The 17,885-nt window shown below is 45.6% G+C and overlaps 1 protein-coding gene across 1 annotated transcript in view; it reads left to right on the top strand.

The window, feature by feature from the left end:
* The first annotated feature begins 4,698 nt into the window (after positions 1–4,698).
* LOC124777766 overlaps positions 4,699–17,885 on the top strand; it is a 143,651-nt gene continuing 130,464 nt past the window's right edge. The window contains exon 1 of the mRNA XM_047253269.1: positions 4,699–4,797. Within this exon, the coding sequence (XP_047109225.1) occupies positions 4,717–4,797 (81 nt within the window). The 5' untranslated portion in view covers positions 4,699–4,716. The remainder of the gene's footprint in view (positions 4,798–17,885) is intronic.

A 17,885-nucleotide genomic window follows, 5' to 3' on the forward strand; every position in this document is an offset into this window, starting at 1 on the left:
GACAGGATCTTACCACTTATACACTCCAACAGGTAAAACGTGTTTGGTGGCAGTTAAAAAATGGGTAGCTCTTTGACAATTCAGTGAGGAAATATGTCAATTTTCGGAACTTAAAAAACTGGTTACAATGGGGAGGGACAGGGCACTCAATAAAGGCATCAAAAGAAAATCAATTCAGTTAGTCATGTAGGAAGACAAGTAAGTGAAGAGATCTAACTATTTAATGAAACTAAAACATAAAATATGAAATTGATACCGAAAGTAATTTACTGATACACAAGTTGATTATGAAAATATTATACAAATGGCTAAGACACTGGCTCCTTTAACTGACAGGCTGGCATCTTCTGCACTCGCTGCTTCTCATTGCCTGGTTATTGGCGACAGAAAACAGATAGTTATGTGCATTTGTCAAATACATGTTGATGCGGTCTCTGCTTTATCTAAATACACTCCTGGAAATTGAAATAAGAACACCGTGAATTCATTGTCCCAGGAAGGGGAAACTTTATTGACACATTCCTGGGGTCAGATACATCACATGATCACACTGACAGAACCACAGGCACATAGACACAGGCAACAGAGCATGCACAATGTCGGCACTAGTACAGTGCATATCCACCTTTCGCAGCAATGCAGGCTGCTATTCTCCCATGGAGACGATCGTAGAGATGCTGGATGTAGTCCTGTGGAACGGCTTGCCATGCCATTTCCACCTGGCGCCTCAGTTGGACCAGCGTTCGTGCTGGACGTGCAGACCGCGTGAGACGACGCTTCATCCAGTCCCAAACATGCTCAATGGGGGACAGATCCGGAGATCTTGCTGGACAGGGTAGTTGACTTACACCTTCTAGAGCACGTTGGGTGGCACGGGATACATGCGGACGTGCATTGTCCTGTTGGAACAGCAAGTTCCCTTGCCGGTCTAGGAATGGTAGAACGATGGGTTCGATGACGGTTTGGATGTACCGTGCACTATTCAGTGTCCCCTCGACAATCACCAGTGGTGTACGGCCAGTGTAGGAGATCGCTCCCCACACCATGATGCCGGGTGTTGGCCCTGTGTGCCTCGGTCGTATGCAGTCCTGATTGTGGCGCTCACCTGCACGGCGCCAAACACGCATACGACCATCATTGGCACCAAGGCAGAAGCGACTCTCATCGCTGAAGACGACACGTCTCCATTCGTCCCTCCATTCACGCCTGTCGCGACACCACTGGAGGCGGGCTGCACGATGTTGGGGCGTGAGCGGAAGACGGCCTAACGGTGTGCGGGACCGTAGCCCAGCTTCATGGAGACGGTTGCGAATGGTCCTCGCCGATACCCCAGGAGCAACAGTGTCCCTAATTTGCTGGGAAGTGGCGGTGCGGTCCCCTACGGCACTGCGTAGGATCCTACGGTCTTGGCGTGCATCCGTGCGTCGCTGCGGTCCGGTCCCAGGTCGACGGGCACGTGCACCTTCCGCCGACCACTGGCGACAACATCGATGTACTGTGGAGACCTCACGCCCCACGTGTTGAGCAATTCGGCGGTACGTCCACCCAGCCTCCCGCATGCCCACTATACGCCCTTGCTCAAAGTCCGTCAACTGCACATACGGTTCACGTCCACGCTGTCGCGGCATGCTACCAGTGTTAACGACTGCGATGGAGCTCCGTATGCCACGGCAAACTGGCTGACACTGACGGCGCGGTGCACAAATGCTGCGCAGCTAGCGCCATTCGACGGCCAACACCGCGGTTCCTGGTGTGTCCGCTGTGCCGTGCGTGTGATCATTGCTTGTACAGCCCTCTCGCAGTGTCCGGAGCAAGTATGGTGGGTCTGACACACCGGTGTCAATGTGTTCTTTTTTCCATTTCCAGGAGTGTAGTTTTTTGGAGTATTTGTCACGACTTATTCAAACATTCTTTCAGTAGCACTGGTAATTTCAAACATTTTCACATGTTAAAACTTTTTGGGGATATCAACACACTTCATGACCATCACGCATAAATGGAGTTTAATTAGCACAAGTCAGCCACAAAATAGTGTAGGAAGTCCAGACTATGAGCAAGAAGAAGTTTTCATAATCCATCGCTACCTCTTCCTACGAAATAGTGTTTCCAATCCCACATTATTGCCTACTTATTGCATATGTATAATTACACCAGTAGTTAAGCAGAAAGCAATATGTTTGCGTATGTGTACCAGCTCTTGTCTTTGTCAGGTCAAATCACAGTACTCACTGATACTGACCTAAGCATGACACTGCTACTTTCCATGTGGTATAATGCTGAGAGAATCTTAAATTTAACAAGTCGGCATATGCCTACTGGATGTGATACTCTAGTAGTTACAATGTGATGGTTTTCAGCACTTTTTATGCATTCACACACAATGGTAATGTTTATTGTTTCTCAGAAAAATATTTGAAGAATTACTTGCTCTGGTATTTTCAAAAATACATTCTCTGCTCTTTTCTGACCAGGTGTAACGCCACTAATTTGCACCCAGGAGTGAGTAGCCCATCACATTGTGTCTGCAAAGACTCCATTTCTTGAAATTTTTGCTATTTTCTATCAGTCATAAAGAAGACAAGAGAAAAATAATAGAAATCATATCCTAGCAATATAAAAATCTGCAAGATTATAGATTTATTTGCTATGTTAATCTACATTTAACAGCTCAAATTAATGGGCCGTAAACTAATAACATGAGGAGAACAGTTTTTTTAAGATTTTCGCATGAGAGACTACTGTTGCCCCACATATGGGGCATAGCCATGGGAGATGGTCACAGCAGGTGCAGACATGATATGGAACCACAAAAATAGCCTGAAACATTGGGGATCGCCTCATGGTAGCACACCTAATATGGAGCACTGGACAATGGTATCCGCAGCAAGAAGTTGCTGCATTGGGAACGGATGAAATATAGAACTCCAACATCAGGGAGTACACTTACTTGGTGTGAACTGAGTATGGAACACTGTCGCGAGAGTCAGCCACAGCTGGCTCGGACAGTGTAAGGACACCTACAGTGCTGCAAGACTGTGGGCGTGGACCGTATGTGAAATACGATGATGCGGCCACCTGCCGCAGCAGGCGCGGACAAAATAGAGAACACTTGCAGTTGTGCGGAAGTGTGGCTCCAAAGAGGGAACACACAATCATCTGCAGTGGACAGCGGACAGAACTCCAGGCATCCTCCAGGCATAAATATTAGATCCAGTTAGTGAGGAAGCATTTTCTGGTGCTCAACTATCTGTAGGTCTCATCGTCAATGTTGTCTCTTGTCTCGTTCGCTTACTCATCCCGACACACAGCCTGACACCTCCATGAACAATGAACATGTCTGGAACAGAAAGGGAGGCAAGTCACAGCCAGTTGAGATCTTGCTCAGGTTGACCAGTAACAACCACAGCAGCAAGAAGAAAAATATGAAGGCAGAGCAGTGCTACCACTGACAGCTATTTGACCACATCGCCAAGTACTGCAGAAATGCTGTTGCATGCTTGAAGTGTGCGTAAGCACATGACACACGTAGCTGCATCGTGACACACAACAAAGTAGTATTGTGCGCCAGCTGCGTTGGCGCACACTTGGGAAATCACTGCAGCTACAGTTATATGAAGAACTGGAGTCATAACAACAGGAAGAAGAGCTGCAAAAGAAAAGGTTGTGGTGCCTTGCAACATCGGGCAAGAGGTGCTATCAGTGGCCCCCCTCCCCCCGGCACTCGCCATTCTACCCTCCACCCACCGCCCCTCACTACGTTGCTGCTGGCTGAAGAGCAGACACGAAGACAAGAATGCTGACTTCCACAAAATGTTGAAGAGTGTCACCGATGATGCAGCTGCTGGACTCACATCCTCCGTGGCGGAGGAGAGGGCGTCCCTGATGTTAGAACTGGACAATGCACACCTGCAGGTGCAACACCTTCGTGAAGCACTGGCTGGCCAGCATGGCTGAATATTTCTGCAGAGGACTTCCAATGACCTTTCAAGTCCATGCCACGTCGCGTTGCTACACTACGCCGAGTGGAAAGAGGTCCGTCACAATATTAGGAGGTATCCCCTGACATTTGTTACCTCAGTATAACTTGGCTGCAGTTTCTGTACAGGAGAAAGTTTCAAATATGTGAATGCGGTGAAGTGCACTCTGGAGTAATTAAGAACTCTCTGTTCCGGAACTGATTCAAAATATCATATTTGAGGATAAAAAATGTTCATTTAGGAAACGGCATTCTGGATATAATCAGTAAAACAAAAGTTCTTCGTAATAAAAACACCCGATGCAAGAATTTCATTTACACAGCACCATGAAGGCTTGCATTGCACTATCACTGCTTACAATGTCCGACAATATTTTATTTGGCCTGGCAAGGCTGCTCAATTGCCGAGTCAGACATTCCTAATGAAAAAAAAAATTTGTAAAGATCATCGAGAACTGGACCGTGTGACTGCACATCCCCAGGAAACGGAGTTAACCGCTCAACCACGAAATATGCTTTAACAGGTAGCAAATTCCGCAAAACAGGAAGAGGACTGTGTCATGCTGTCGTGACCGACGAGCGTTGCAGGGAAGATAAGCACGGTGCACAAGCGTGCATGGAGAGGCGGCTCTTTGTTAGCTCTGGAGCATTCAGCAAAGTGGGACGCGCAGGCCGTCACGCGACGCCGCGACGCAGCGAGCACAGCAGTGAGTGCATCGCGAGGTCCAGTCGCGTCCAGCATGGAGGCCCGAGTCTTGCTGTTGGTGGCCGCGACGGCAGCCGCCGCGGCGCCCCGCGCAAGCGCAAACATCGCCCTCGCCGTGAGTGTCCGCGTTGCGCCTTTGTTTCACCAGGGGATGCGCCAACGCCTTTTCTCCCTTTGGAATTTTACACTGCGGTTCTAAACGTCACAGTCACTATTCAAAGTCACGTAAATTCTGTCTGCTGCATGCGCAATTCTCATTCCTCGAGAATAATCTGAAATTGTAACTTGGTCATCCAGTACCAGATGGACAATAAAATCTTTATTTTCAGAGTTCCACATAATTATAGGCCGAATTTAAAAAATTAAAAAGCTGCCTAATAACATTCTAAAGCCAAGATCGCATATATATTTCTTTCATTAAAACAACCGGTTTCGACCGACTTTGTTATCATCTTCAGTTCTTAAAAAATCTTTTTTGTTATGAAACGTGTTATTTCAAGTTATACACACATCAAAATAAGTTTTGTATCACGTGGGTTCCGAGAGTTCCGGAACCTATACAGAAAATTGGAACAGAGGTCAACATAAACATCGTTCCAGTCTCTCTGTATCTCCTCTATGTCCGAACAAACTCGCTTTGGTTCATTCTGATATGAATGGACTCTTCCCTTGTAGAGAGCCCTTCGTTGCACAAAGTAACAATGCGGACGCGATCGAACCGCGGTATTGACCGTCTACGCATTGTTGAACTCGAGTCGTGTACCTCCTTCCTGGTGGAATGGCTGGAACTGATCGGCTGTCTGACCCACTCCATCTAATAGACGCTGTTCATGCATGGTTATTTACATCTTTGGGCGGGTTTAGTGGCATCTCTGAACAGTCGAAGGAACTGTGCCTGTGCTACAATATCCACAGTCAACGTCTATCTTCAGATGTTCTAGAAACCGGGGTGATGCAAAACATTTTTGATGTGTGTACGTATATATATATATATATATATATATATATATATATATATATATATATATATATATGTATGTGTGTGTGTGTGTGTGTGTGTGTGTGTGTGCGTGTTTGTCAGTTCATAAGGGACCAAACTACTGACGTCATTGGTCCCGTCGCTCACAGATGAGAACTCAGTGCATAATGTAGAAGCATACCTATTTTCATACGCAGCACATATTCTAATTATTAAAAATCGGCCTTAAACGTCGTATAAGGTACTGCAGCTGTACCTTGTGTGCCGCTTAAGGCGGATTTTCAATGTTTAGAATATGCACAGCTTAGGTAATCAGATGTGCTACTGTGTACTGTGTTTCTGTGATATGATGATCATCTGTGAGCGTTTTATGCATTGACATGGCCATTTGCGCAAGGTATTTTATGTTTTTATATACTTTAGTTATGCTAAAGCTTTTACAATGTGCTACTTTTTTATCCACATGACCCATTGATGTAATTTTCAACTTACAATAAACACTTCACATAACCGTCAAATTTTTTTCAGCCTTAAAGATGATAGCAAAGTTTACCGAAACTAGTTGTTTTAAATAAAGAAATACTTATGCGATCTTGGCTTTACAATGTTTTTAGCAAGTAAAACAGCTCTCTATTTCTGTCTTCTCAAAATCAGAAAATTCAGTTAAAACACTGTCACAATCTACTCATTAATAGGTATAATCTTAGGTTAACGGTTTAACACAAGAAGTCTAGTAATAAAGTTAGAAACTGTGTATACATCTTTTGCAGCTCAAAGTGTGAATATAATCCAAACTATATTCGTCCAGTATTTGAAAATGACTTCCAAAAAACTTCACACATTTCTTTTCTCACTGACGCCGCCCACCCACAAAATGACGAACGGAAAAGAAAGTTACTACGTCTTCGCCGTTCATGCAATGAAACTTCAGCATCGCGCATGTCAGTATAATTTATTACTTCTTTACTACTACCACTGTTCGCAACATACTGTAGTGGGAACTACTGCCACCGAATGTATCAGGCTGACCAAATGTAGCGGGAAGAGGTAGAAGGCACCGTATTGAGACTCATCCTAGCTTTCCAAGTGATTTATCGTTTCCAACTACAGTATCATGTTCCCCTCAGTCTGCATCACCGGGTCCCGCAATGCTGAGGACACCACTTCACTGTCTGCAAAATGGGTTGGCGTGCAATGGCTGCTTCAGCGACCCACGCTCGCACTGCGTGTCGACTGGTGGCTCAGCGCAGCTCAGTGTGAGCTGCTGGCACCCGGCTGTGTGCTTCTCGCCGGCGTGGTTCAGATCGCGCTGACAACAAGCGCCCGCGATCCGGAGTCCGACTCAGGATGGCTCCGGCGTGTGTTGGAAGCCAGGACAACTGCCCACGGTAGTGAGCCATGGAGTGGCCAGCCACTGGCTGGCTACGGACCCCACATCGGCCTCAGAGGGTCGAACAAGCGACCCGCCGTGGACTGGAACGCTGGCGCCCCATCTGCCGCTCTGCGTAGCTGGTCGTGTGACACGCCCCGCCATATAGGAGAGCTGCAACACTTCAAATGAATCTTGTTAGAAACCTGCACCTATTTATACGCGGCTGTGCGCCTCTGTTTTGCCATGCGCGCTGCTTCACGTCACGTACTCATAACAAGCTGGGTTGGCCAGTGGGCCCCTTCTGCCTGTGATTTGCGACATGCAAAACTGCTACGTCTACTCTTTCAGCAGTTTGATGGCCTTGTGGCCTCTATTCTACTTCGCAACTGTTGTTATGCATAACTCATTTTAATTCAACCTGCACCTGGCTGTAGCTTGTGCTCAGAATATTGCACAAAGCCATCTTTCCCTATCCTAAACGGTAGTGCCGCTACATTCATTATTCCCCTTTTCGGAAAGACTCGGTCCCCGGTTCGACCCTTAACTAGCTCTTAACTTGTTTGGGTCGGCACCTATAACATTTTTCCTTACTTTCAGAAAACTTAAATGTGGTCTAGTGCCCCTTAAAACCATGTCATGAAACAAAACGTAAAAATTTCTTAGTGGACGACAACTGCTCGATCAACCTCTTACCTACTCGTCTCACGCCCTCGGTATCCAATTCACTGGGACTTGGACTACCCTTGGTTCTCTCTTGGAATTAGCTCTCCGCCTGATCAGAAAGAAAACAACACATAAAGTTAAGGCTGCGATGACACTTGGCACAGAGGTGCTGAAAATGATCGTTATTTGCCGTTACCTTTCCCTAAACTGAGCAACATGTTGCACAAACTGTTCGGCTGATATGCGCCCCTCTTGCTCTAAAACGAACTGGCTTACGGATCTCAACAGACCTGGCTCCAGAGTTTGATTTAACAAGGTCAGATTCTGCCTTGGCAAAAACTCTGAAGTTGCCTCTCGCCAGTACAGCATGTGGCTGTGTAACATTCAATTGCGTGACTCCTGAAATTGATGCTAGCAGGTGGAAGGTTGGTCCTATTATGTTACACTTAGTTCGATTGCTTAAAATTCCGCTCCCCCCGAGCTCTATACGTTTCGCTTCTTCAAACACTCCCCGCTCAAAACAACTTGCTACTACCAAATTCTCGTAGGTGGAGAAGATCCAGTGCATACCGACCCGTTGCAAGTTCAATTTTGGCTCCACGATGTCCCTTGAACAGTCTATTCTTTCCCCCTGGCTAAAAGTAGCTGCACTGTGTATGTGTCCCATATTTGTAGCTTCAAGGATTTTCCTCGAACATTCACCATTTTTTATCCAAACCCAACACCGATTGTGTGACTACTTTCATCCTTAAATTTACATTACAGGAACTACTTCAATAAACACGTCTTCCCTGACCCAGTACTGTCGATAGCTAAGAATTTAAACAGGCAATCGTAGGACTCTGGAGTCGTTGATACCTCGTGACGAACTTCTTCGTTTTCCCTTTTTGCGTATGGGGGCTGGACAGCTTATCCATTGCCCCACTCTATACTGCGGTAAACTTCCTTTCCGCTTTACTGCGTTTTCCTGCCTTTCCAAAGCCTTTGTATTCGCCTTTTGTACCCGTTTTCAAACATCTCGAATTGTCCTTGCGAATTGACGTACAGATTCACCGGTCCTTCCTTTCTGTAGCCTCATCAAATCAAACGGTGACGGCATTTCTCGCCCATACACTACCTCATACGGAGACAAACCGGTATTTGTATGGACTTTTGCATTGTATGCCCATACAGTATGCTTTAAATATGCCACATAAAAACTCAGCATCTTCCCGATTGTTCTGTCTACACATTCTGTCCTTCTGTTGGCCTATGGATGCAATGCGCTCGTCCTCAACTTCTTTATGGTCAACGATTTACACAGTTCCTTCACTAAATCCGACATGAAGTTGGTCCCTTGGTCAGTAATTATTCTCTCCGGTACACCAAACTTCAAAATCCAGTTGTTTACTAACGCTTGCGCGACCATTGCTGCCTGTTGATTTGGCATAGCCACCATCTCCACATACCTCGAAAAATGATCCATTATTGTCGAACGAATCTGTTCCCCTATGGTGTTCGCGTGAAACATCCTAAGGCATCGATCCCCAGCACAGAGAACGGACATGTCGCTTCCGGCAATCGTTGTAGCTGTAGCTGTTTCCGGCTCAAATCTGCTCTCTGCACACATGGTATATAATTCTTGACATACTGATCCACATCTACTTTCCTACCTCTCCACCAATAACTCCCCGCTATTCTCCTATTCCTCGCCCTACACCCTCCACGACCAGATAACACGTGATCATGTGCTTCCTTTAAAACCTCACCTCTCAACTTCACTGGCACTACTACCCCTGGCCCTAACTTCGTTTCCCTGCACAGAAGACCGTCGTACATATTAAATTGTGGCTGTGTCCAATACAGTTTACAATCGTTGTCCGCGTCCTATAATTCTTGCCATACTGCTAGGTCATAACCTATGACTTCTACTTTTGCGCCTTCCTACTTAGTGCACCCGCATTACTGTGCTTCTTCCCAGGCTTGTGCACCACCTCGTAGTCGAATTCTCTAAGCCTCACAGCCCATCGAGCGAGTCTAGTGGACGGATTCAACCTCAACAACCACTTCAATGCAGCATGATCTGTCACTACCCGAAATCTTCTCCCATATAAATAACATTTAAAATATGTAATTCCACAGATTACGCTAAGCATCTCCGTCTCTGTTGTTGAGTAATTCTTCTCTGTTCTAAGGCCCTGCAGTCATGGACTGTGCGGCTGGTCCCGGCGGAGGTTCGAGTCCTCCCTGGGGCATGGATGTGTGTGTTTGTCTTTAGGATAATTTAGGTTAAGTAGTGTGCAAGCTTAGGGACTGATGACCTTAGCAGTTAAGTCCCATAAGATTTCTTACACATTTGAACATTTTTTTTTTCTTCTCAGCTGCATTCAACTGCCTCGGCGCATAGGCTACAGGATGTTCTTTCTCATCAATTTCCTGACTAAGAACTCACCCTAATGCTTGATTCGATGCATCGCATGCTAGTATAAACTCCTTTTCAAAATCTGGAAACAAAAGAACCGGACTTCATGTTAACATTTCTTTCAGTTTGTCAAACGCTTTCTGACACTCTTCTGTCCACTCAAATTTCACACACTTCCGTAACAATCGCGTCAACGGCTGTGCTAAATCTGCAAAACCCTTCACGAACTTTCGATAAAAACTACAAATTCCGATGAATGACTGCCCTTCCTTAACTGTTTTCGGTTCCCGAAAATCCCTTACAGCCTGTACCAACCTCGGATCTGTTCGCACTGATAATATGATCCAAATATTTTACTTCTTCTAATTCAAAATGACGCTTCTCCACGCTCAGCGTCAAACAAGCTGCTCTTAACCTCATAAAGACTTCCCTTAACCGCTGTCTATGTTGCTCCATACTGCTTGAAAACACTATAATCTCATCCAAATAGACTAGACAGCGCCGTGGTTTCATACCCCTCAAGACACTGTCTAGCAACCTCTGAAAAGTTGCCGGAGCGTTTTTCAAACCGAATGGCATTCTAATATACTGGTAACGGCCTCTAGGAGTAGAGAAAGCAGATTTTGGGCGATCCTCTGGAGTCACCTCTAACTGATGACAACCACTTGTCAAATCCATCGTAGAAAAGTACTGGCACTGTCCTAAGTGATCCAAAGTCTCCGGTATGTTTGGAATGGGGTATTCGTCCGGTACTGTCTTATTATTGAGGTATCGGTAGTCACAACTGAACCTGTATTTCTTAGTTCCACCCATAGATTTTTTAGGCACAACGACAATGTCCGCTCCCCAGAAACTCTTACTATGCTCTGTAATACCGTCCGCAAGGTGCTGATCAATGAAATCCTCCAAAAATCGGCTGCAAGTACCTCCGTATTCTGTATGCTTTACGGTAAACATGTGCTCCATTCCCTGTTGGTATCCTATGTTGAACTAATGGAGTTGCTGGAAACGGCCCTTGTGGAAAAAACAAATCCTTAAATTCCCGCAATAATTCTTCCATATGCACTCTTTCTCCTTCTTTTAAATGCTTAATTATGTCACTCAGTGCAGTTCTATCGGTAGTTAGTAGTGGATCGCTTCGCCTACCTCTCGAACACCAATCTTCGTCATCTGGCACATTCAAATTTGCTACTAAAACTCCTTTCCTCAAATTCGCGTCTACAGTGCTACAGTTATCCACATTCACGGGAACTACTCGCCCTTGTTCCCCTCCTGTACGCGTACAACACCACGTTCCACAAAAGAACCCAGTGAACCCAAAACTTCATTATCTTCCAATGGTTCAATAACACATACTGTACCCACACTTACCCAAAGCGACTTCCCGGTGCCACTAGCCACACAATCACGCTTCACGCACTCATAACACGCTAGGTTGGCCAGTGGGCCCCTCCTGCCTGTGATATGCGACATGCAAAACCGCTACGTCTACTCTTTCAGCAATTTGACGGCCCTGTGGCCTCTATTCTACTTCGCAGCTATTGTTATGCGTAACTCACTGCAATCCGCCCCGCACCTGGCTGTAACTTGTGCTCAGTATAATGCACAAAACTAACTTTCCCTATCCTAAACGGAGGTGCCGCAACAATACGTTGCATAAAGTATCCATATATAACAGTGAAGGTCCTCGGGAAATTATGTCATAATACAACAGAGAAGACGCAGGAGGCAGAATCTGCTTCCGTCACTGAAGACCACGGCGGGCCATTCCATCTTCTGCGCACTCCAGTGACAGCAGCAGTCGAGCCGTGCACGTCGATGCTGTGTCGTGAGTGGAAGACGGGCTAGGGCCGTGCGTGCTCTAGTCCCACTGCTATAAGTCGCGCAGGATGTGGTGGCCGATGTGCAGTGACGGGTTTTCGCCCCAAGAGCTGGCCGAGCTCATTCGTTTGCTTAGCAGGGGAAGCCACCGTGACTTTTCCACCTTTCGGCCGGTAGGTGATGACAGAATCGACGCGCATGCCCTGCAATCTTTCTCAAACCATTTTACAGAAGCTATTAGGTAAAAAAAAATTGTAGCTTTATGTATCTGGTTCTTTATGATGTTCCCATTATTTCGTTAATGCTGTGGGTTTTGGAACAACATAACTGAAGTCATCACACGTTTATTTTGTACCGAGGATGTGCTATTTCATGCTGGCCTTACTTTTCCTCAATTCCTCAATAAACTTAGTAAACCACTGTTCCCAAATTCTCTCGCAATGGCGTCTGCACAACATACTAAAGTGAGATTGTGTAAACTCCGCTACGTTTTGGCAACAGAAGAAAATTTTAACATGACAACAAGAGAAATGTGTAGATTTTACCCAAAATTCTCCATTCGTGACTCTTCTCTGAAAGCTACAAATGGTTAACAAACCAGGCGAAAATAAATCGCTGTATTTTCTGCGCAATTCTTTTTAGATAATAACCGAAGAAGACCTGACAGATCTTTCTGATAGGTCACCATGCAAGTCAGAGCATTGGGGGGGGGGGGGTCCCGCTTAATATTCATCAAAAACGTGACTGTAGGCTTCAGTTTAGCACAGCGCTTCCCCTCCAGTGCTCTGCATTTCCCCTGCGGCGCTCTGAGCTGCCTCCCATCACTGCCGCTCTCAGCAAGCTGCCCCAGCCGACTGCGCATCTGGCGGCCGCGGCATTTTGCGCGTACTATAGTAACCGGTTCGTAGCTGTGTCGTACCACTGCTGCCCTTACAGTACGACGATCCTGGCGGACATTGGTCTGCGTGAACGTCCAGAACCCCGTGGCCACTGGTACCAGCATCGTTGCACAACTGACGCAGCGCGTCCGACTTCTGTAGTAGTACTCCAAAGGAAGGACCATTCCGCCACGCGGAAGGCCACATTTTGGCCCTTCTCAAATTTGCTCGTTTGCCTTTAGGTGTGTCTCCAAGACATGGTTACCCCCTTGCTTGACACATCTGCACCACACTGGCCTTCTGGCTCTGAGCACCCCCTATTAAAGCGTAGATACAGATGGCGCTCTTTTACCTACGCCACTAAGCTATTGTTGGCGGAAGACGTTGAAACCATTATCAGTAAATCTACTATCCCTCAGGTGGCATACGCCGTCATCGAATCAAGACCGAAATCGTCTTTCCAGGTGTACTATTTTTTTTTCTTTCAGCAGTGTAGTTACATTTATAGGAAATGTATTCGCAGCTGCAAATATGAACCACCTTTGGCTCTGCATTACAATGATGACAATGAAAATTTGTGCAGAGCTCGGACTCGACCTTCGATGTCTCGCTTTGCATTAGAGACCGTCTTAATCGCTTTGCTTATCCGTGTATAAATTACAACCACAGCCACACCTCCACATGTCGACGTCCTTGGATCACAACCTGAACATTACATATATTTCATTCAGTAAGGACATATTTAGTGAAAGTCGAGAGCCCGGTATTGGCGAATAAATACGAAATAGCAGTGTGTGTTTTATTAGGGAGTACGATCAAATGTTCCTTCGGAAATGCTTGCCTGCTACTGAATGTGATGGAGTCACTTTGTAGCGTAGTAGTGTCTCTGATTTTCGAAGTCGATCTTTTCTGCTGGCTAATCAGGAACAAGACAAGGCGATGGTCTTCTGGTGGTTGGTCGTTTCATTCTAACGCACTTCTGTGAATATAGAGACTGCTTCATTCGAGACCTTATTCTTATGCGAACTAGTTTTAATGTCACACAACTGTTTCTGATCATCCACCTCACATTACTCCTCGCGTAATACCGTATGAAGCGAAGGAAAGCTATAATGCTCAAAGTGAGCTGAAGCGAAATCTTTATGGAAAATTTGGAAATTGGTGGTAAGTTCCTATGAGACGAAATTGCTGAGGTCATCGGTCCCTAGGCTTACACACTACTTAATCTAACCTAAACTAACTTAACGTTGAAGACAACACACACACCCATGCCCGAGGGAGGACTCTAACCTACGACAAGAGTAGCCGCGCCAACCGTGGCAAGGCGCCCATGACCTTATCCGTACGTAAAGTAATCATATTGACACTTCGTAGACAGCACAACATAGTTTTAACTTGTCATCGAATTATATGCATGTATCTTCAATAAAATTTGACATTGGCCCACTGGAACATGCAATGTATTCGAAGTACGTTAAGTTTTCTATTCGCAGATATCTTGCTCGCTTTCGGTAGATATACAGGGTGATTTTGCTGAATGGTAACAAACAGCAGGAAACTATCCCTGTAAAGGAGCGAACAGTGTCATAATATGGATAATATGGACATATGGCCTGAAAAGCATTGCGGAGCTAGGGGAGGGGAGGGGGGGGGGATATTGAGGGTACATCCACTTGAAGGTGGTAGATGGGAGATCTTTGAGAGTGTAGGTTGCAAAGATTGAAACATTCATGACAACACACCAGACGCTACATTTTTACTATGGACGCATGATGAATTAACGGATACCCTGTGGCACAGACACTCTTCGTATCCATCCACACATCCATACGACATTTCTTGCTCCCTATCATCCCAGCGATGGCCTCCTGCACTTTGTTCGCATTTAGTAAGACTACCCTGCATAATAGTTGAACTGTTTCCACTGTAATGAGTCATCACCAAAGTTAAAGAACCGTAGCTTATTACAAAAGGAGCGCGTCTGCTCGTTATTAAGCACTCTTTGTGGTCACTTGAAATCAACTGCTTACTCTGAACGTAATACAGTGCGTTCGCAAAGTCTCTTCGCAGAGTAGTGACTGGCGTATTGTGACGAGCCAGTTGCTCAGCCACAATTGGCCAGACGTTTTCAATTGGTGAGAGATTTGGAGAATGTGCTGGCCAGGGCAGCACACGAACATTTTCTGTATCCAGAAAGGCCCGTACACGACCTGCAACATGCGGTCGTGCATTATCCTGCTGAAATGTAGGGTTTCGCAGGGATCGAATGAAGGGTAGACCCACGGGTCGTAACACATCTGAAATGTAACGTCAATCCGAACAAGAGGTGACCGAGACGTGTAGCCAATGGCACTCCATACCATCACGCTGGGTGATGACGAATACACGCTTCCAATGTGCGTTCACCGCGATGTCGCCAAACACGGGTGCGACCATCATGATGCTGTAAACACAACCTGGATTCATCCGAAAAAATGACGTTTTGCCATTCGTGCACCCAGCTTCGTCGTTGAGTACACAATCGCAGGCGCTCCTGTCTGTGATGCAGCGTCAAGGATAACCGCAGCCATGGTCTCCTAGCTGATAGTCCATGCTGCTGCAAACGTTGTCGTACTGTTCGTGCAGATGGTTGTTGTCTTGCAAACGTCTCCATCTGTTGACTCAGGGATCGAGACGTGGCTGCACGATCCGTTACAGCCATGCGGATAAGATGCCTGTCATCTCGACTGCTAGTGATACGAGGCCGTTGGGATCCGGCACGGCGTTCCGTATTATACTCCTGAACCCACCGATTCCATATTCTGCTAACAGTCATTGGATATCGACCAACGCGAGCAGCAGTGTCGCGATACGATAAACTGCAATCGCGATAGGCTACAATCCGACCTTTATCAAAGTCGGAAACGTGATGGTATGCATTTCTCCTACTTACACGAGGCGCACAACAACGTTTCACCAGGCAACGCCGGTCAACTGCTGTTTTTGTATGAGAAATCGGTTGGAAACTTTCCTCATGTCAGCACGTTGTAGGTGTCGCCACCGGCGCCAGCCTTGTGTGAATGTTCTGAAAAGCTAATCATTTGCATATCACAGCATCTTCTTCCTGTCGGTTAAATTTCGCGTCTGTAGCACGTCATCTTCGTGGTGTAGCAATTTTAATGGCCAGTACTGTACATGTCGCTGTATAAGCTAGGGTGGGGATTCACTCCCAGTGGTTGCAGTTATATCAGGAGGGGGGATTCAACATTATTTTAATTAAAACAATAAAGTTAATTAATTGCATTAATTACAATCAAATGCACTGTAAACACCAATATCACAGTAGATGCAGGATATGTTTTCCCCTTCCTTGAAGGCATAGTTCAACACGTTTACATTTATTTGCGAACGCCTTTACCATTGTTTCACGTGGAATCGAATGCAGATAATCAATTTTTTTATTTATTTTTTGCCAAATTATAGACCTTTTACCTGATGTTTAAAACATGTCGTACACCTTAAAATTTTCGTTTTTCATCTTTTTACTGTTTTCTTTTCTTTTGTTTTATCTACAATATTTACAAAGAATGATACTTCTCAAAATAATAATAATTTAAGGTTGAAATATAAATAAAATTTTGTTGTTCTTTTAAGAAGAATATAAAAAGATGATAGGATAGAGCAGAGATTTGTTAGTACCATCACCGAATGTGACTGACAGTGAATAACTCGGAATGGTTTCTTAGAGCCGTTGACCGCCAGTCGCACACACACAGAAACACACACTCACTAGAACGCCAGAACCTTATGCTTATTTACTGTCACATCTCAGCTTCCTCCTCCTGTTCCTCCTCATTGTCACTATTTTCGCTGTCACTGTAGGTATCGCTGTCCACCCTCTGGAGATTGTTGTTACATTGCACATAGGCACGTCTGTTTGTCGTGTCCGCATGTACTCTTCATGTGTTGTTTTTGAAATACTGTTCGTCAGTGCGTTTAATTGTACCCATTGTTCTTCGTCTCTTATTGCTGTGTATTAATCTATGTCAGTATCTGTGTAGTCTAAGTGTAGTGTAAGTCCATTGTTCGCGTATTGCCCGCAGAAAAAGAAAGAGAGTGTGTTCTGGGGAACCTTCTTCCCCGCATGTGCATGTAGGTGTCTGCCTCAGACTCACTTGGTTTAAGTGCTTGCGATGATGTCCGTGTCCGGTTAAGAAAGGTACCATACCGCGGCTGGGTTCGATATGTCTCATTCTCAAACGCTCCCTTACGTCAGGGAGGAAGTCGTGCAGTCTACGTCCTTTATCACTTACACCCCACTCACCTTGCCATGTATCCAGACGCCGACTTTTAAGGTGACGTATCGTCTCTATTGGCACACCGGTTATTGTGTATACCTTATCTAGTCTCCCCACCTTTAACCAGTACCATGCAGCTCAGTATTTGATCTTGATATCTGTGGGGAATATTCCGAGCACCACACACAGTGCATCCGCAGAGGTGGTACCGAAGGCTCTAGATAGCCTAAGTAGGACACTTCTCTGCCCTCGTCTGACCGATGCTTTGATGGTGACCACGTTCAGTCTGTGTTCCCACGTGCTAGCTTGGAGAGCGCACAGTGGTATGTCCGTATGACTGGTAGAGGTAGTCTGTACTGTGTTTGAATTTAGCCTCACCAATTTGTGCAGTATTTTTTCTGCTTTGTCTGTTGTTAGACTTATGTGTTCGTGGAAATTCAATTTTTCATCTATGTGTACGCAAAGATAGCGCATAACGTGTGCTAGTTTGATGTTTGTGTCCCCAATTTTAACCGAAGGACTCCTTTGCAGTGACCCTTTCAGTAAAGTGTATGTTGTTTTGTTTTCGGCTATCCTGAGTTTGATGTTGTGACACCACTGAGTAATTGTAGTATTCTCTTCTAACTGGGCACTGTTGTTTGCAGTGACTACAAATAATAGGTAATCTGCGTAGGTGACAATTCCGTCTGACCTGTCATCCCCATCCAGAAGTTGTAGGAGAGGTTCGATTGTTATGTCCCAGAAGATGGAGCCGCAGATCGAACCTTGAGGACAGCCTTTGGTAATGCTTTTGATTACTTTCCGGCTGTCCA

This window comes from Schistocerca piceifrons, chromosome 2 (assembly GCF_021461385.2).
Source record: "Schistocerca piceifrons isolate TAMUIC-IGC-003096 chromosome 2, iqSchPice1.1, whole genome shotgun sequence".
NCBI classification, from domain to species: Eukaryota; Metazoa; Arthropoda; class Insecta; order Orthoptera; family Acrididae; genus Schistocerca; species Schistocerca piceifrons.